Source organism: Typopeltis vanoorti, chromosome 14 (genome assembly GCF_054136105.1).
Source record: "Typopeltis vanoorti isolate ZY-2024b chromosome 14, IOZ_Tvanoo_1.0, whole genome shotgun sequence".
NCBI lineage: Eukaryota > Metazoa > Arthropoda > Arachnida > Uropygi > Thelyphonidae > Typopeltis > Typopeltis vanoorti.
Window position 1 is genome coordinate 117,468,799 of NC_143562.1, and position 21,652 is coordinate 117,490,450.

At 38.2% G+C, this 21,652-nt stretch overlaps 1 protein-coding gene across 4 annotated transcripts in view; it reads left to right on the forward strand.

Annotated features, from left to right (window-relative positions):
* Nucleotides 1-21,652, forward strand: part of unc80 (unc80, NALCN channel complex subunit) — a 1,852,146-nt gene that overhangs the window by 978,365 nt on the left and 852,129 nt on the right. For all 4 annotated transcript variants that reach the window (XM_090404461.1, XM_090404464.1, XM_090404465.1 and 1 more), the window contains one exon: nt 14,043-14,177. In XM_090404461.1, coding sequence (XP_090260587.1) covers nt 14,043-14,177 — 135 coding nt within the window. The remainder of the gene's footprint in view (nt 1-14,042; nt 14,178-21,652) is intronic.

Sequence of the window (21,652 nt, forward strand, 5' to 3'; positions counted from 1 at the left end):
TGTATGATGTTGCCTCTGCCTGATATCTAGCTTGGAATCTACTGGATGAAGCATAGCAGTCACAAGCAATGTGACTTAATTTGTTACAGGCATGGCATCGGGGTGTTTCCTTGTGATGTTCTCTTCTTTTCTTTCTTTTCTCTCCACCCGAGGTAGAAACAGGGGGGGGAAGATTTTTTCATTCTTGGGGAATAGTTGGTCCAATCTTTTCATGATGGTGTCCATTTTCTCAAACATAGGTGTCTGTAGCTTTTCAACTCCCCCCTCCCCCCCTTAGTATACCTATGATCTTCTCCTCCTGGTATGGGAAATGCTCATGATTCTTAGTAGGAATCATCTTTAACTTATTGTGCGCAATGTCAAGCTGCTCAATGAGAGATTGATGCATCTTCTCGATCTCCTGTTTGACGATAGAACGAACTTTGTTGTCATCACAGGTCATAAGGTTGATGCTGCAGATTAATTCTGTCTCAAGTTTCTCTTCATTTACTTGGTCCCTTTGTCTTTCCTTCCTATCTATTTCTGTTTTGTTTGGAGCATGGTCCTTATTGGTATCTCTATTCTCTTTGACCATGTTGATGGAGCCTATGGTAGTTGCAGGGCAGATGTCCCCAAGCAACTGTTCTCTCTCTAGTACTGCATCAGAGCAGCTTTTCAAATCACTTATTTCCTTTCCGAATGCTGTTTGTTTTAGATCTTGCTTTAGCCCGATTCGGAAATTTTGAAAAACGGCCCAATCGAGGTGATGTCTTTCTTCGTCAGGTACATATAAGGTGTTGGCCAGAGTGAGTAACCTGTTGTAGAACTCAGAAACTCCTTCCTTTTCTTTCTGGACTACCTTTTGGAGTTTCTAAAGGTTGGGTCCGACATTCTTTGTTTTTGAGAATTGGGAGATTAGGGTTTCTTTAAATCTTTGGTATTCTAGTGTTTGTTTTAGTATGGGCGAGGAGTAGAAAAAGGATTTCGCCCTACTGGCTAGTTTGCTATGAAGGAGAACGAGCAGCTGAAAATTGCACCATCGTCCTATTTTTCTGAGGTCCTCTATATAGTCAAAAAATGCTCTGACATCATCGGTATCATCTCCGGAGAATTGGGGAATGATTTGTTGGGGATTTATGGTTTTTATGAAATTGGGGACACTCAGTTCTGAGCTCGATGGTGTAGCCATACCTGTACTCTTGGCTTATCTAATCTGTTATTTCTTTTGCACTGCCTGGATGTTGTGTTTGAGATTGAGACCTCCTCACTGTGATCTAGTCACATCCTGTCGACTGCAGCGCCATTGTTACGTTGCCACTTCACGCAATATTTGTTTGGAGCCTTGTATATGGCCTGTTAGCATGCTTTCCTTTGACCTGGGCTCTAACGCTTCCTCGGATCACGGACTCTAACAAATTTCTTTGTTCTGCGCCAGTTAGAGTCACCCCTTTGATGTCGCAGGCCCTTCCTGAATCCGACGTTTATCTTACTTGACCCTAGTCAGGTAGAACGGTGTACAGCTTTAGGGATTTTGCCGTCGTGCCCTCTCCTAGCCTTATTAAATTTATTTCGATACTCTTCCCCTTTTGTCACAGTTCATGTGTTGGTGAGCGGCAATGTCGTTCTCAAACACAATCCAGTGACCAGGATTTAACAAGAAACACGAGGTTTAATTTTAACAAGATTAGGACACATAGAACATAAATCATTCAATCAGTTAATTGTTATTTCAAACTTTAAATGCTCTACATGGTAATACATGACAATTTCAAATAGGACAAGATTGCTATTTTCTAAGAATGTTATAGATATAAGCATATACTATTAATTATCTGAACATGGATCTCTGGAGAGATCGCTAACGTGACACATATATATGCACGATGTGAAGATATACGGCAGTCTGAAGACATGACATGGGTCTTTGGACTACCAGTCCAAGGTCTCTATAAGTTCTAATACCGACAAATAGTCTCAGCTTCCTTTGCTAATGAAAGGGCCTAGCTGCTTCCCCTTCAACATTTAACATATTTTAGATATAGCAAAGCTTACATTACCATTTGATGCAGCATATAGTCACACTTTGTTACCACATGCAATCATGTTCAAACCCTGGTTGGACTTTACTCGCTTTGTGGAGCACGCTCCCTTTTGGATCAATGCACACTGGAACTTTGCTGTCGGTGGGAATTTTTTGCCATGCATCTCCAGGACTTATGAACCCTTCTAGAAGGACATCGCGGTTGAGGTTCCACTTGGTCCCGAGCTTCTTCGTCAGTCACCACTTAGAGGTTTTCGTCAGACTTCATCCGAACGTCCGCACTGGCACCCCTTTGTTCCACGGCCAATGCTTCTTGTGTTCTTTGCTTCGATTACATCCGCTTTTTTTTTCTCCTTCCTGCTTCACGTTACCTCTACTCTCCCCTTTTTTTGACAATTGACATTTATGTCTTTAGGGGTGAAGCAAGATGCTTTTCATATTCTCTGCTATCTGTTGCGGTTACAGCGAGGGTAAAATTCATGAGCAGTTTGCTTGCCCTGATTGGGCATGGAGATTATGCATCGCTATAGGAGGTTAATATAGCTTTTGGTCTTCTATGTTTGAATATGTCTGTTGCCTCGTATGCTGCAGCTTGCTGAACCAAATCGTTGGGGTGTATGGACGTCTTTGGGAAGAACTTAGATGCTAAGGATTATAGGAAAGAGAAAATATAGGGAATATTTGTATCTCTATGAAGTTGATTGTTTCTATCATACCATGGGGCGTTCAGAATCATTCTCAAGCATTTGTTTTGTACTCGTTGTATTTTGATAATGTTAGTATTAGAGGTATGGCTCCAGGCTGGAGAGGCATAGGTGATTATAGGACGAATCGTCATCTGGTATAGCTGTAATTTGATTCTGTTGCTGAGCTTGCTATTTCTATTAATGAGCAGATAGATCTGAGTGAGTGCTTTAGATTCCTTTGCACACGTAGACTTGATGTGTTGGTTGAAAGATAGCTTTTTGTCGCTCAGGTATTTTGTTTCTGTCTGCCAGGGAATTTTAGTATTGAATAGTAACACATCTCCTGTAGGAGATATTGGCCTTTTCGAGAAAAGAATGGCTGAGCTTTTTTGGGGGGTGACTTCCAATCTCCATTTGATGAACCAACCCTCAGCTTTAGAAGGTTTTCTTGATGCTTTCTGGTAATGAAGTGGGGACGGAGAGATCTGGTTAGTATTGCTGTATCGTCTGCATACAGGGCCAAGATGGAAGACATCGGATTGTGTGGGATGTCCGACATGTATATAGAAAACAGCATTGTTACTAATAGGGATCCCTGCAGCACTCCAGCAAAGATATGGTGCTGGGATGAGGTAGAACCATTGATTTTTACTTGTATTGATCTATTCTGAAGATATGAATGGATTAGATGAACCATTTTTAGTGAGATATCAGCTGAGATAAGTTTGTGTAGGAGTCCGAAATGCCAGATTTTGTCAAATGCTTTGGATAGGTCTAGGAATACAGCTCCTGTGCACTGGCGCCAGTTATAGCTGGCGGTGATGTATTCCACAATTCTGTGGATTTGCTGGATAGTATTATGGTGTTGCTGAAAACCAAACTGTTCTTTAGGGAGGATGTTTAGGTCATTTACTGACGTTTGGAGTTGTGAGAGGATGACCTTCTCTGCAATCTTACCCAGGTTGGAGATAAGACTGACTGGACAATAATTTTGTGGTAGGTGTGGGTCCTTGCCTGGCTTATATATAGGGATTACATCAGCCAGTTTCCAGGTGGAAGGATAATAGTGAAATCTTAAGATTGCATTTATTATAATGGTCAGGTGCACTACAGCTTTTCGAGACAACAGCTTGATCAGCCTGTTTGAGATGCCGTCTGGTCCAGGAGCTTTTTTGTTCTTTAAGTTTTTAATAATATTATAAATTTCACCAGGTGATGTGGGTACAATGTGGTCAGTACTGGTATCAGGAAGTTTGAGTGAGTGTCTGACCTGTCTGTGAATTTTGTATATATGATTGAAGTCTAGATTTCCATGTGCAGGTTTGCACTGCTCTCTGCTCTTCCAAATTTCTTGCTATGGCCTCCTCCTCCGACAAGGCAGAGGCCATAGCAAGAAATCTGCTCTTCCAAATTTCTTGCAATGGCCTCCGCCTTGTCTGCATCAGTGTGTACAAGGCCCTGGTCAGAGAGTATTGGGGAAGAGTTTTGCCTTTGTTTTTGATGTTTCTTAGTAATTTCCAGACAGAGTGATCAGTAGGTGAGATAGAGGCTAACTTTTCTTCCCATAGATGGTCTCTGCGTGCCTTGAGTGCATCTCTCACAGCCCCAATAAGTCTATTTAGATTTTTTTTTATCTTGTGGGTCATGAGTGTTATGAAATCTTTTCCTGGTTCTGTTTTTCTCCCTGATCAAGTTCATAATGTCTTCAGGCAGATGACCAGGCTTGTGGACAGAATTGTAGGATGTGGCTACCATTATGGCAGAGTTAATTAGCTGGGAGAGGCTTGTAACTTCAGATTCTATGTCGTCTTTTGTACAAATGTGACGAACAGGGCCAATACCATCCCTGAGCACTTCCGACAATCTTTCCCACAATATATAGGAGTGAGGGGGAGGAGACAGGTATTCTTGTCTTCCTATCTGAAGTAGTATTGGGTTGTGATCAGATGACAATTCATTTAATGATCTTAGGCTGTATTGAAGTTTAATGCCCTGCAGGATAGCTATATCTAGGATGTCTGCAGTTCCAAACGTACTAAGATGAGTTGGTTCGGTGGGGCCTGCCACAATAGCATTGTGTGATCCTATGAAGTTGGAAAGGATGCAACCGTTCTTGTTGGTGGATCTGCAATTCCATGTAGGGTGCTCGGAGTTCAGATCCTCGGCTATAATGGTGGGTTTTCTGATGCATGAGATAGCATTTAGGTTAGAGTGTAATAAAGTTTTTAGGGGTGGGTTGTAAGCAGAGAAGATTTTCAGTCTGCCAGTCGAGCTGGTAAACATCTCCACACCCGTGAACTCAAGATTAGTGGTTGGAGGGTTGATGACAAAATTGTGCTTGATGTAGTTTTTAATGAAAATGGCAGTGCCACCACCTTTGTAGACCAATCTATCATTTCTGTATAGGCAGTAACCCCTTATTTTAGGGTTAACTGAGGGTCTTAGATGAGATTCACTGATTAATATAACATCTGGTTGATATCTGTTAGTGAATTCTTGTAGCTCCAGAATTTTGTTTCGTAGGCCATTCTCATTCCATGCAATGATCTGCAAAGAGGCTGGAATAAGTTTGTTTCTACTCATCAATCAGTGCTGTGAGGATGACCTGTGTTTCATGGAGAAATCTTTTGGTGGAGTTTGCTGAAGGGTTTGACAAGCTGAAGTCTTGTAGCATGTTGGCTAGAGAGACTGTAATAACAGCTGTTACATTTGTAGGTGCTGATTTGTTTGTACAGGCCACATCAGCACAACTTGTTTGCTTTTGGTTCACTCTATCTTTGAAAGTCTCTGACTGTGGACGGCAAGCCTCTGGCTATGGTGCAGGGGCCTCTGGTGCTCTCGTATTGGAGGAAGAGGACTGTTTGGCTGTTTCCATCCGTCTATTTTTTGGGTGCTGAATGCATCCCTTGTAGTTGGCCGGGTGGGGACCACCACAGTTAGCACATTTAGCCAGGGTTGTTTTTGGCTTTGTGCAGATATTAGTTGGGTGGCTTTCCCCACATTTCAAGCATTTAAATTCAGCTTTACATAATTTCTGGGCATGACCAAACTTTTGACACCTATGGCACTGCCCAGAAGATTCCCTTTTTCGGAGTGGCTCTGGTGTGACAATGAGCCCACAGATTGTTTTCAAGTTGTAGATATTTTTATATATGTTATGGATCTCTACGAGGCTAATGGCATGGGAGATTTGTTGGATCTGTACATTCTGCTGACCTTAACAGGAGATAGATCCTGCAAGTTAAGATCAGCAACTATATCTTCTATATCGATGTCTTCACAGATGCCATGGAGGACCACTTTTAAATTTTTCTATGAGCTGAGCAAAAAGGTATGGTACTGTATACCTCTATTGGCCATTTCTTTTGTTAGTTGGCTATAGTCTATCACCGTTGTAGGATATATCTTTATTCCTTCATCTGCATTTTTGGCCTTTACATAGGCAATGTGTAGGTTGGACATTGTTGATCTTAAAGCTGCCCATCTCTGCTTCTCTCATAATTACTCATTGATGAGGATTAATTTTGATGGATAAAATGATTTGTACACTTGTAGATTTATTCCACTTCACGAAGGCAGTGATAAAGCTAAGGCACCAAATTATAGGCCGATCTGCATATCTGTAGTTGTAGGTTAAGATATATGAGAGGTTGGTGAGAGATAGAATACAAAAGTGGGTTGATAACAATGGTATTCTTTGTGCTTGTCAGCATGGGTTTGTTAAAAGGAGTTTGTGTTTTACAAACTTGCTTATTTACCTTAACAAGATGGTGAATGTGTTGGACAAGAGAGAGATGTATATAGAGTGGTATACTCAGATTTTGCAAAGGCTTTTGTTAGATTGCCACACCACAAGTTGATCACTAAACTCAGTCAGATGAGATTGGATGATAAACTAGTAAGTTGGATAGGTGAATGGCCCTCAGATTGTAAGAGTATCACAACTTGCTGATACTCAGCAAGAGTATCAGCAAGTTGTGTATGGTGGCACCATCTTGAAAGAGGAAAGTCACTTGTAGTGTTCCACAAGGGTCAGTTTTGGAGAGTTGTTATTTAATTTATATGATAATGATATTGTGATAGGTTAAACCAGTGATTTACAACTGTTTGCAGATGATGCAAAACTAGAGAGAGAGAATGAGGAATAAAGCAGATGTTATGGCCTTACAGGAGAACTTGAATAGATTGTATGAGTGAGCAACAGTATGGAATTGTCAGTTCAGTTTTGTAAAATGTAAGGTTCTGAAATTTGGTAGGCAACAAAGGGATGGAAAGTATATATTGATGGGGAAATTTTGGAGGAAGTTGAGAAGATAAGAGACCTTGGAGTGATGGTGGTGGAGGTCAAGGATCTAAAGTTCAGAAGTCACATTGCACAAGTTGTGAAGACATCACATCAGATTATGGCAGTGATATGGAGGACCTAAACTTGTAGAAATAAAGAGATTCTGGTTCCATTGTATAATTCTTTGATGAGAATTTGTATGGATTATTGCACACAGATGTGGTCCCCTGGTTTTCGTGGTGATGAGGATATATTGGAAACAGTCCAGAGAAAGCTGATTGTGGTAACTGGTCTTTGGGATATGAGGACAGATTGAGGGAATACAGTTTGCAAAGCCTTGTGAACAGAAGGAAGATAGGGAATGTGATTGAGATATTTAAGCTAGCAAAGTGTTGTTACAAGGTTAATGCAGAAAAATTTTTTTGTAAAATGGGGGAAGGTGGTAGAACAAGGGAAACATACCTAGACATTTTATAAGGAGGGTGTGAGCAGGGGCATAAGGAGTAGGTTCTTGGAGCAAGAATGGTCAATCAGCATAATGTATTATTCAGCCTCAGCCTAATTGTGGTGAATGCAGATATATGTTGAATGAATTTAAAACGTGGTTTGATGTACTTGTGTGTAACATCATTTGCCTCCTGCAATGAGTCTTTTGACTCCATGGAAGTCTGGTATTAATCCTATCCTCCTATCCTATCCTTCTCATCCATCTAAGATGTGTTGAGTTCCTTCCTAATGAGGGGTTACTGGAGTGTTAATGCAGCCGGTTCGCCACTCCTGTGCTGCACCCCCTAAGGGCAATATTCATGACTGTATCCGTGTGTGTTCACGGGGCTGGTTTGCCTGCTTGCGGGATGAAAAACTCCAGATAAACTTGGGGAAAAATTCTCTCCTGTCCATGCCCAAGACTGGCTGACTTGGCTATGGCTGAGGAAGATCCTTAAGCTCCTCACGTCATTGATGGGAATCGAACCTATGACACTCTTTCCCCAGGCATATGGTTGTGAAGTGCATAGCCACTAGGCTAACTGCACAGATGGTATTAATAATAAAAATAATAATAATACATGAAAAAAGACCTGCAAATCAATAGTTTTGGGGATTATGTTTTTCTCAGTGAAAGAAAGGGCATGAAGAGTTATGGAAACTAAAATTCATAGAGAAGAAGTTAGAACATATATGCAGGTGTTGCTGCTGTTGTAGTGAGTGAATATAAAAAAAAGGGAACTGTACTGTGAGAATGAACTAAACATGGTGAGTTTGGATGTAATGTGGGGGGGGGGATGACAAATGCAGAATTCCAGATTTCCATATGAGCCAAGCAGACTGTGTTGGATGCAGAGTTATAGAGAAACCAAGAGATTGATTGTTTTGCCTTTTTACTAATGCCATTATAAGAGAGTTTTTGCTTTTGAGATTATTTTTTCTGTGACTTCCCACTCACAAAAGTTATAAGCCTATGGTATATTAGTACTTGGGTGGGTTATCGATTCTTGTTTCTATATATTTATTAATTTTTCTGATATTTATATTTCATTATTAATTTTTTCCTGCTAGGGAAATTCTGCTCTAGAGACCAGTCATGGAGCTTTTTTTCAATCAACTTTAGGCTTCCAATAAGTGGAGGAAGATAGTGTCACACTGGGTGATGAAACTTTTCTCCCACCTAAACGCAGTCACACCCATCTATGTCTATGTTGGGATTTGAGCCCACAGCCTGTTGGTTGAAGAGCAGATATGCTAACCATGCTTTTTTTGTTATTTTTTAAAGATAATATACAAGGTCATCCAGACAAATATTCATGTCCATAGTGGGGTTTGAACCCACAACCTATTGGTTATTGAGTGGATATGATATCCACTTGGCCAATCAGGTTGGCATTAGTGAAATTTTGCTGATAGACGAAGATATAGGAATAAAATGTGAATAGTGTTTTCTGGCTCAACAAAGAGGATAGAGAGGGAGGAGAGTTTCTGTTGTTATGGTGGTGGTGTTTTTGAATTACAGCTAAAGTTTGAGGCCAGTATATTATGTCTGTGAATTGTGTTTTCTCCTGGCCAGTTTGTCTGTTTTGTAGGATAAAATAAAAAAGACAACACCCAACTATATATATTGTGTCCAATAGAGGCTAATGGAACAAAATGTACATAAGTGTTGCTGTGGACAAGATTTCTAAGGAGTGAGTGTGAAGTGTATTGTCCAGGCATGTTAACAGGTGTCAGGCAAGTGACCATTATGGATGATTTTAATCATAGACTTAAAAACACGTAGAAAGTAAGAAAAGTATTTTGCTAAGAAAAGTTTATCTTGAGCAGCATTATGCATTGCTTATAATAATTTTCTTGGACCACGAGGGGAACTTCTGATCCAAGAGTAATTAGGTCTCATTTTAGCATTGAAGGACTGAAATAATTGCAGCCCCTCAATGCTTCAGAATGAAGTAGTTCCAGTTAAATATATATATATATATATATTGGAGCAGTCCCATGATGCTAGATCTGGCAAGAGAAAGACATCAGTAATGCACAGTAAACAATCAAGATATGTTTGAAGATAGCTTCTCCTCTGGGAGCACAGTATCTGATTGTGTTCCCAGGATTAGAAGAATAAATTGGATAAGTATTAAATAGATGAGTAAGCTTGTGGAGCAAGAACTTCATAAAGAAAAAAATATGTGAAGGGTTTTTCTGGAGAAGAGACATCTCTGTGATAAAGAAGCACCTATTAGTAGACAAACATGATTAGGAAGTAAAATCAGATTATTATTATTATTATTATTATTATTATTACTACTATTATTATGGGCGATTCCAGGGAGTCAGACTCATCGAGGGAGGCCCTAAACATCATGTCCACACAACTATTCGACATTCTCACAGTATCTATCATATCTTGCCTTGAACTTATTCACTGTCATAGCACCCACAAAAGACTCTGGCAGCTAATTCCACTCATTTACCACTCTAAAAGTAAAGATCCCAGCTCTAACACCCTTGCTAACCACACTCTTTCCCAGCTTCCATAGATGTCCCCTAGTTCTCCCACCACCAGTCCTGATCTCAAAAATATCCTCTGAATTAATCCTATAGAAACCCTTCAGCAATTTGAATGTCTCAATCATATCTTCCCTTTTCCGCCTATCAACCAATTTCTGCAACCCACAAATCTTCAACATGTTCTCATAAGGTTCATTCCATAGACCTGCTATCATCTTGGTCACTCGCCTCTGGATCCTCTCCACCTCCTTCCCATCAAGAAGAAATCTGGGGACAGTAGTCGAGATGAGGTCTTATCAAGGCTTGGTACAGAGGTACAATAACTTGTTTGTCTTTGCTCATCAAAGTATTTTTCAGCAACCAAGTGATTTGATGAGCTGATTTAGCCACTTTTGCAATGTATCCCCTAAACTTCATCTCCCTGTCCACCAACACTCCCAAGTCCCTGGCCTCATAAACCTCCTGTAGTACAGTTCCACCAATGTGGTATACTGCTGTTAATCTTTTCACCCCAAAATGCATAACCTTACATTTTGTCACATTAAATTGACATCCATTCTTCTTAGCCCAGAACTCCAATCTATCCAAATCATTCTGCAAGATTTTGACATCTTCTGCATTCGCTATTGCCCTACCCAACTTTGCATCATCAGTGAACAAATGAACCGTTCCTCTTAGATCCTTCCCTATATCGTTAATGAACAAATTAAACAGCAGTGGTCCAAGAACAGAGCCCTGCGGCACACCACTAGTCACAGGCCGTCTTTTGGATTCTACTCCTGAATAAACTACTCTCTGATAATTTTCCATCAACCACCCACCTATCCATCTCACCAACCCTGTATCCATTCCCATATGTTGCAGTTTATGGATTAGAATTCCATGTGGTATCCTGTCAAAGGCCTAAGCCAGGTCCAGCAATATCACTGTAAACCCATTACTCTTATCCAGTTCAGCTGTCACTGTGTTATAAAACATGAGCAAGTTACTGAGGCACGATCTACCCTTCACAAAGCCATGCTGTCCCCTGTACAGTATCTCATTTTCATCAATCCATTCCACCAATGTATTTTTCCCTTGACTACTTTCTCCAAGACCTTGACAATGACTCCTGATATGCTGATCAGTCGGTAATTTGCAACAGTAGTCTTGGAACCTCCTTTATGCAGTGTAACTATTTTCCCCTCTTTCCACACCTTTGGGACTAAACGAGACCCGAGACTCAGATTATGAGAAGCATTTAGCTGAGCTTGCTGAGGGAAACATTAGATTATTTTACTTCTGTGTGTTGAGTAAAAGGAAAAAATGATATCAAAATAATAGTCTTACTAGGTGATTTCTTCACAGTAGAGAATGTATAGTTGAACTAGTAATTCCATTGATGAAATTGTTCAATTTCAATCTCAAACAAGTGTGATCCTGAAGGAATACAAAAAGAACAAGACAGTCCTTTTGTATAAAGGTGTCTTAAGTGAGTTGGTAAAAGTCTAAATTAAGAAATAAGTAGACAAATAATAATAATAATAATAATAATAATAATAATAATAACAACCATAGAGTGAAAAGATTCATTATGGGAGGTTTCACTGTCTTACATAACTTATTAAATCATTCCTGAAACTCATGCACTGTTTCCACACTCACTACAATCTTAGACAGTGCATTTCACTCAGCAGCCACTCTCTATGCAATAAACCTGCTTCTCCCTTCCTGCACACTCCTCATTCATTTTCCAGGAAAGCCTTTTGTTCCATCTCGTCTCTTCCATTCTATGAAAAATCCCTTCCACATTAATCTGCATGAACCCCCATTCTTTTCTCTTCTTATCTTGCATTTCCTCAGTTTTTTTTTTTCCCACACTCAGCATTTCAGAGACTGGACACATCAATCAATCTTCTTTAGATCCTTTCCATATATATTCATCCTTCTGAAAACCAGATGATGAAATCTGCACACAGTAATGCATTTGCTATCTAATCAAGGGAACATGTACAACTTCTTTACTTTAGTTGTCTCTGCATCATGGCCATAATGCATTGTGATGTATTTAGAATTTTAGCAATATGCCTTAAATGATAGATAGAGAAGAACACATTTTTGTCAAGGGAACAAAGAGAATTAGCCATTGTGATGTGAATGTTTGCCCATAAATATCTTTATTTGCATACATCCATGTGTTAGTTTGCATTCATCACCTTATATGAGACCACTACCCTACTTATTGGAGATATAAGTGACTTGTAACAGTGGCATATATAGAATGTATAGTATAATTTCCAGATTTCCCCTAGTTCACCTTAAGTCTGAATGCACTGCTTAACATTTTGTGGGTGAGATTATTATAAAAAAAAAAATAAAGCAAGGGAGAATGTACTCTTGTTTTATGTTAAAGTTTTCACTAAGTTTTAAATAAATAAAGTTTTTACTAAGTTTTAAATAAATAAAGTTTTCACTAAGTTAGGATGAAGAAAATGATTATACCATGATATTACTGAATATCATGGTATAGTTTATAAAGGAATAGTGTTTAAAAAGTTGAGGGCTAATAGAATATATCAGGGCTTTTTTCTTGGACTGTTGCTGTTCAATTTATGTATTAATGATACTGAAAAAAAGACTTGTGAAGGGAGTTATACAATTGTAAGCTTGTGATGGGACAAATGAAGTTGTTCACCGACAATGCCAAGTTGCATAGAGTAATGTGGATGTGGAGTTTCTCATTTGGAGTTCCTGCAAGACAATATAGGTATTTGATAATAAAAACTGCTTTGAACATTGGCAAATGCAAAACTGTGCATTTCGGTTTGAAAAGATTTTTGAAAGTAGGGCAGCATCATCTGCTTGACTCCTCAATGTTCTCCTCAACTTTTGCATCATCTGCAAATAGCTACATATCTCCTACTTAAGCCATCCGAATATCATTAATATGCAGGTTAAACAATAATGTTCCTTAAAACAGAGCTCTGCAGCACACTACTAGTCACTTACTTGTTTTCCCATACACAACTTTCTGATAACTGTCTGACAACCAATCACTTTATTCAACTATCCAATAACATCCAAGATGTTATGGTATGTTTCAGATGTGTCTACTGCTGCAACTACATTTGGAAGACTTTATCCAGCTCAGTATAAGGAAAGATTATAGAATATGGGCTATCAATTTTGGCAAAAAAGGCAGTGGAGAAGTAATACAACATGTTACAGGCTGTTGAATGGATTTTATAGAAACAGGGATGTGGAACTTTTGTTATCTGGTAGAAGTGGAGTAGACAAAGAGATCGTTGCTTGAAATTGATTAAATGCCATTTGCAAAGGATGTGAATTCTGGAAATCTTTTATTGAGTGAACTGAATTAAATTAAATGAACTAGCTTTATTTATTGTTCATTCGACTAGATGCAATGAGTGCACATTTGTGAAGTTTAAATAGACTTATGATAAGCTTAGAATAGAGAATGTTGTCAGCTTAGAATAGAGAATATGTGTCCAATTAACTGACATAGTATACTTCTCTGTTGCCTTACCTATACTTTGCCATACCCATAAGTGCAACAGAAAACAAAAATGACTAACTTGTTTTCAGACTTTGAAAAATTATAGCAACTAATTCAAATATGTTATTTCTAATAGAGAGATTTTTACCCTTACCTAATCATATTAGGATAATATAAGTCAAAATGTTACTAACTTGTGAAACTTACACAACAAACTGTTTATGTTATTTTTATCCTGATTTGATTTGCATAAGGCAAATTTTTCATAGCATCCTGTGCAAATAATTTCCGATTCTCAATTTTGGTTTTTGGATTTCATCATTTGGGGTATTTGGAGTTCAGCATCTGTAACACTTTCAGTGTTACAGAAATTAATGGATCTATAACATTTATTTTAAATCAGTTTGCTTCATCTACTAAAATAAAGTAGAAGTGCATACTGCTGTTTTCTTCTCCCTCTTTCCCATTCATCTAGTATCTGGATATTTGTGCATGATGAGCTGTCATCTATGTGCTGAAAGAACTGAATATTACATAATTATGGTAATTCATTTTCAGGTACCTCCAGCAGCTATAGAGTTCACATTGCCATCTCCAAAAATTGCACTGGAATGTACAGCAGTTCCTGATACGCCATGGATGCCACATGTGAAAGCCAAGGTTGAGGAAGTTACTATAAGTCAGGATCAGTCTGTATGTATCAGTTTTTGTTTTCTTTTGTTTCTCAACTTGTTATTAGTATATTTTTCATATATTGTAACACGCATAATACCATATGCCACTTGATTCTTGCTATGACAGCCATGCTATTGAAGTAAAAACATTCAGTTTGCCATATCAACCTAAGAAAAGTCATAGGACCAGTGCAGATTACAGACAGATAATTTCTTTATTGGCAGAAATTAATAATATGTTATCTTGTCTATGGCTATTATAAATGCTTTTCATTCATTATTAAAGACGTGTATTAATTTCTGTTGAAGAGCCTCCGTAGCTCAATCAGTATAGACAAAGCCCTTTGGTCAGAAAGACCGGTTCAATTTCCATCCATGACATGAGGAACTTTTATCTGGTCTCTTTTGACTAAAGGTGAGGTAGCCGGTGTCATATGGAGGTAGAGGGTTTTTTTCACTCGGAAGCTTGAGTTTATGACTGTAGATCTGTGTGTGTTCATCCCACGAACACACACAGATCTACAGTTATAAAATACATACTTAATCTCTCATTAGGAGGTGGGGAAACCCCATATAAAATAAATAAATATATTCTGTTGTAGAGAGGGTGGTGTTATGCTCCTCTTCCATTAAATAATTAGTCAATTCCATTAATGAAGAGGGTCATCTCAACTGACAAACCCTACTCTACACAACTCACTTCAACCTACAGAACATCAACCACCACTGCCCTTCATTCCGACCTCCAAGCCATCCTCCAATGGGGCTCAGATAACCTTGTCAACTTCAACACTAGTAAAACCCAGTTCTCTCTTATTTCTTACAAAAAAGAACCATTTTCCCCCAGCATTGTTTTTGATAACACTCAAATTCCCAGACAAGATGAGATTTCTCTTCTCGGAATTACCCTGACATCAAGCCTCTCCTGGCATAAACACATCAAAACCATTGCATCCTCAGCTTCCAAAAAACTAGGTTTTCTCTTTTGCTCAAGATGCTACTTCACCTCTAAACAGCTGTTAACATTATACAAATCACAAATCCGCCCAGCTATCGAATACTGCTCTCACACTTGGAGGGTGGTTCCTAAAAGCTCCCTCAAAATGTTTGACTCAATGCAGAGGAGAGCAATTAGACTGATAAATGACCCATCTCTCACCAGCTCGCTCCCCTCACTTTCACATAGACGCTTGGTCTCTGCAATTTGCATATTCTATAAATATTTCCATGGGAAATGTTCATCTGAAACAGCATCAATAATTCCCCCACTCTGTACTAAGCCCATTGGAACATGTACAGCTACCGCCCAACATCCTTTCACAGTACACCTTAAAACCCACAGAACAAGTTTCTTTTCCTCCTCCTTCATCCCTGCTACCGCGGTACTGTGGAACAGTCTTCCCCCTAATGTATTTCCCAAGGAATACAAATTCAGGCTTTTAAATCAAATGTAAACAAGTTTCTCCTTTCCCAACCCACCACCCATATATGGCTAACATACTATAGGTTGACCAGCCAACCTCTTGTATATGGGCCCAACATAAAAAAAAAAAAAAAAAAAAAAATTGTGCCATAATTCTGCATTACATTACATTACATTTCATCCTACAGATGTTCTCTTAAGTTCAGTTTGATTCTCTATACTGAGATACTGGGATTCAGATGTAATGACAGAAAGAACCAATTGCTAACCATGGAATATATGTTGTCTGTAAATGATTAACAGAACATGACAGTCACTGTCATGCTTGAAATAGTGCTTAATGGTATAAACACCACCAAGAGAAGAAAACATATAATTCATTTATAGAACATACTAATATTTTACTTCAGCTGAGGAGAAAATACAACTCTCACAACCAGACAGCTCTCAACAAGATTATTATATTAATACCAAACCTCCATGGAGACGAAAGGAGGTACATACTGTTACACACGAAAGGCTATCAAACCATGCTATAAACTAATTCAGTGTATCTGCATTTACCACAATGTCAGGTAATGCATTTGACTCACCAACTACTCTCCATGCAAAGAACCTGTTCACACCCTCCTTTTACAGCTTCCAGGGATGTTCCGTTGTTCTACTCACTTCCTCCCATTCTATGAAATATTCTCAATCACACCCCTCTCTTCCTCCTTATTCACAAGGCTTTGCAAATTGAATTCCCTCAATTTGTCTTTACATCCCACATCCCATAGACCAGTTACCACCTTAGTGATTCTTTTCTAGATCCTTTCCAATGTATCCTCATCACATGAAAAGCAAAGCACCAAGTCTATGCACAAATAATCCACACAAGGCTTGATCAAGGCCTTATACAATACAACCATAACATCTTTATTTGTGCATATTAAGGTCCTCTGCATCATTGCAATTATCCAATGCATCAACTTCATATCTTGTGCAATATTACCTCTCAACTTCAGATCTGTGATCACCACTTCCAAGATCTCTTATATCCTCAACTTCCCCCAAAAGTTTCCCACCAAGTGCATACTTTACTCCCATTGTTTCCTACCAAATTTTAGAACTGTGCAGGTTACAACATTGAATTGACATATCCATGCTGTTGTCCATTCATACAATCTATTCAAATTGTCCTGTAAGGCCACAACATCTGCTTGACTCTGCATTGCTCTCCCCAATTTTGCATCACTTGTGAACAGTAGCATATAACCAGTTAAAACCATCCCAAAATCATTAATATGCAAATTAGATTACAATGGTCCCAAAACTGATTCCTGTAGCACACCAGTGATGACCTTCCTCTTCTGGGACATCATAACCCCATACACAACTTGCTGATACCTATCTGGGAGCCAGTTGCCTAACCAATGCACTGATCTGTCATCCAGTCCCATCTGTTTCAGTTTAGTTTTTAACTAGTGATGTGATAATCTTTAAAAAAAAACTTTGCAAAATCGGTGTATACCGCTGTATATGCATCTTCCTTGTCTAATACATTCATCACCTTATTATGGTACATAAACAATTTGATAAAACTGCATTCCTGCATTCTTCTGGAAGGAGTGCAAGGAAGGCAAAATGCTAACTCCCTGGATCATTCATTCAAGACATGTGTTGATATGTCATCAAGTCCTATTGCCTTATTGACATCTAGCTTAGTCAACTCCTCATATACCTTTTGATCACTCACCATTAAGTTGTCTTCTCTCATTACATTTCTACACTTGAGCTTCTGATTTTGCACTGAGGATGAAACAGTCTGATGATCTGCTCACTGAATTCCTTGACTATGCCCTCTGCAGTAATTACCAGTCTCCCACTTTCTTCATTAACACCATCTTACCATAATTGTTCTTCTTGCCACATATTGAAAAAACTCTCAAGATTTTTTCTGGGCCTGATTTGCTAATTTCTCTTGTACTGCACTTTTTCTGTCCTTACCAACTGAGTCACTCTTCTGGCCTGCCTCTTTATACTCTTCATGCATTTGATTATTACCATTATTCATCCTGTGTTGCCTCCAAAGTATCTTCTTCTTCTTCTTCCAGATGTCATATCTAATACTCTAATTCATTCATTTTACATTTACCCCATTCAGCCTTTTGATCTTCGGAATACATTCACACATTGATGCTCTTAAGTTTCTTTGTCATTTCCCAAGCAGCCTTTATTTTCTTTATGCTCAACTTCTCATTCCATACTGTAGTTTTAAGCTGTCTCCTAAGCTTGTCATAATCACCAGTCATATACTTCTACATATATCCTTTCCTCACAGAAATCCTAATATGCTAGCCATAAACGAGCTGATCACTTCATAATCACTCTCACGAACTGGAGGGAAATGCAAAACGCCACTCACAATTACATCTGATGAAATGATCAGATCCGAAACTCTCAATCCTTGTGTTCCCTCCTTTACATACTGCCTAAGATAGTTATTTCTGAAGAACTCAAGAAATTTATTTTCCCTATTCCCAAATGATTTCTTCACTCCAGTCTGTACTGCCATAATTAAAAATCCATAATATTCATCCTTCCCTTGGTCACTAACCTAGGTTGTTTATACATTTCTTCATCATCTCCCTCCAAATTTCCAGGCCTATAATATCTCTTTCAGTCAACTTCCACATGACACCACACTACCTCAAAACCATTGTCACTATTTCACTCTTTCATATCTACCTTATGTGGATAGAATTCCCCTACCATCATCAGCATCACTCCCCCCCCCCTTGTTGTCCTGTCTATCCTCACAAAAAATATCGTATCCTTGCATTTCTATTCCCATCAGGATGTCATCTTCATTCAACCACGTTTCATTTATTCCAATGTGTTTCAGGGGAATAAACTCAATCAGTGAAACAATTTCATCTCCCTTATTTTTGATACTCCTGGCATTTGTAAATAAATATAGCAGTTCACTTTTATCTCTACAACCGGTCCTATCCAAGCCACTTATTTGTTGGGATTTCCCCACCATATCTGCTCTTGTGCAATCACCTTTATCACTGCTTGACCCATATATATATCTGCTCAGTCTTAACTACTCTACTCACATCCCGATCCATTCCATTCCTATGATCATCCCGCATCCATTCTCCCTATGCTAAGCTTCCCTGTTTCTCCCAGGTTCTACCCATTTCCCTATTCTTCTTGCATTCTCATTTTTTCTCTTCATCTTTCACACTACTGCTATTTCCATTGGTAAGCAAGTAAGTCTCTTCTGTTCCCCCTCTCCTGATCTTTCAGTTCAATTCTTACTTCTCATCTCTTGCTTGCATCACACACTTTACTTCCATATAGCAACAGTTTCTCTAGTTCACTCACTCCAAAGCCATTCAAATGCAGTCTGTGGTTTCTGTATAATTACATTCTTCCCTTAAATACATTCCATACATTAAAAAACTGCACTCCCTCACACAGCTCTGCCAGCATGCCATTCATGATTCTCTTGTAGAAATCATTGAAGAAACATTTCAAATTATAACTGAAAACAAACTAATTCCCTAACACAATGCCCTCTATGGGTCAGATAACTTTCAAATTATCTGACCTATAGAGGGCATTGTGTTATTTTATCTTTGCCTTATTTCCACAGAACATTCCAAAAGTAGATATCATATTTATCATATCATGAAAAAGGAATCCACATTCTTCCTAGAGGTTTGGCAGATCTCATCCACGTACAAACTTCAGCCTTATTACTAAAATGTAACGTATCACATAGAAACTTGCCTAAATTGGAATTCATAGACCTTAAAATATTAAGACGAAATAAAAACATAATAATAATCATGGCAGATAAAGGAAATGCAACAGTAGTTATGAATTCAGATGAATATGCAAGAAAAATGAACAAGTTGTTAGAGGATTCCAATACCTATTCATCCTTAGACAGGGATCCCACATGGTGCACACATAATAAAACCAATGACTTGATCAAAAAGTTACCTATTTGGCCAGAAGAATTTAAAAAATGTTTATCACCAAAACACGCATTGTCCCAAGAATTTATGGTGTACCAAAATTCACAAAAAAGATATTCCATTATGTCCAATTGTAGATGGGAGAGATTCTCTGACCTCAAACTTAGTGAAATATCTGTCAAACATGATATCATAACACATAGGAAAAACAGAATCATTTGTGAAGAATTGTTTGCATTTCATTGAAAAGGTAAAATATATAAATATACAACCTTTAGACATCTTAGCAAGTTTCAATATAGTCAGTCTCTTCACCAATCTACCAGAAATGACATGGTGGATCTATTTGGAAATCTTTCCCCACCGGATACTGTAAGACTATTCAAACACTGCATGGAAAACACCTTTTTCATTTTTCAAGACAAATATTGGAAACAAAAAGAAGACTTACCATGGTTTCCTCCCTCTCTCCACCCCTAGCCAACCTTTTATGGAAAATTTTGAAAATAATGCATTAAACCTATCAGTAAAAACCAAAAGTTTGGCTACATTACAGCAATGATATTTTTGGCATTTGGTCAGGAACAGTGGATGAGCTAATTGCTTTCAAAGAGCATCTAAACAACTTGCACCCAAATGTAGAATTTACTATTGAACTTGAACAACACAAAAATTTACCTTTCCTTGATATCCTTGGCAAAGTAAATGAAGAGGAAAAAAAGTTATCCTTCTCCTTATACAGAAAACCTACCACAATGGGAAGATTTTTAAATGCCGCTTCACACCACCATCCATTGCAAAAGATAGGCATAATTAAAACTTTATGAGATAGGGCATATAATATATCTAGCACACCAATTAAAAGAAATGAAGAACTGCACCACCTGACACAGAACCTTGCACTTAATGGCTTTGAACCCAAGACAGTAAAAAAAATTCTTAATACATCCCCTGCAACTCCCTTACTTAAACAAGATTTCAAGAATGCAATGATGCCTTACATCAAAAATGTCACAGACAAAGTAGCTGCATTTCTCCATGAGTACAACATAAAAGTGGCTTTTTTTTACCTTTACAAAAAATATCTAGATTCCTACATCCACCAGAACCTCTATATCACGCCATGAAAAAAACAGTCTTCTATGAGATTCATTACTCTTGTGGCATTTGTTATGTAGGTGAGACAGGAAGGTCGGTAGAGATCCTCATGTCTGAACACGTAAAAGACATCAGAAAAACAGAGAGCATAAATCAGGTCTGGCATTCCACTCAACCCACTGCTAGCCATTAAGTACTCTGGCAATAAACAAAAATGTCATATATATTGATAATAACTGTTTCACAGGAAAATTTAAAGAAGCCTCACAAATGCTTAGGATCTCTACAGAATGCAATAAAAATCAAGGCTTAATTTTATATCTTCCTCTAGAATCATCTCAGTAAGATTCAAAGCAAAAGAAAAAGGAATATATATAAAAATAATAGAAGTTTATGCCCAGACCAATCACATGAAGAGGAGGAATATAGCCAATTTCTTGAATAACTGCAAGAAGAAATCAGGCAAACAAGTACAAGAGATATCCTGATTATTGTGGGAGATTTTAATGCAAAGATTGGTCAGTACTCTGAAGGTAAAGCAGAAGTAATGGGAAAATTTGGTCATGGAGAGATGAATGAGAGCGGAGAGGACTTGATTAATTTTTGCAAAATAAATCAACTGTTAATCACATATACCTTATTCTACCACAGACCACAACACATACACTTGAACATCACCAAACAATGAAACCAAAAACTGTATAGACTATATAATTGTTAATAAGAAATGGAAACATTCCTTCAAATGTCAAAACATTAAAATACAGACCATGAACTACTATCAGCCAAACTAAAAATCTGCAAAGGAAGTAGTAGACGAAGGACTACAGATGTGTGAAGGCATAACTGTAAATGGAAGAAATATAACACATTTAAAGTATGCTGATGACATAGTTATCACTACAGACAGCCAAGAAAAAATAGAAAATATCCTGACCAGGCTATCTAATAGGTATCAAGTTGTGTATGGGGGGAGCAATATCCAGGAAAAGAAAAGTT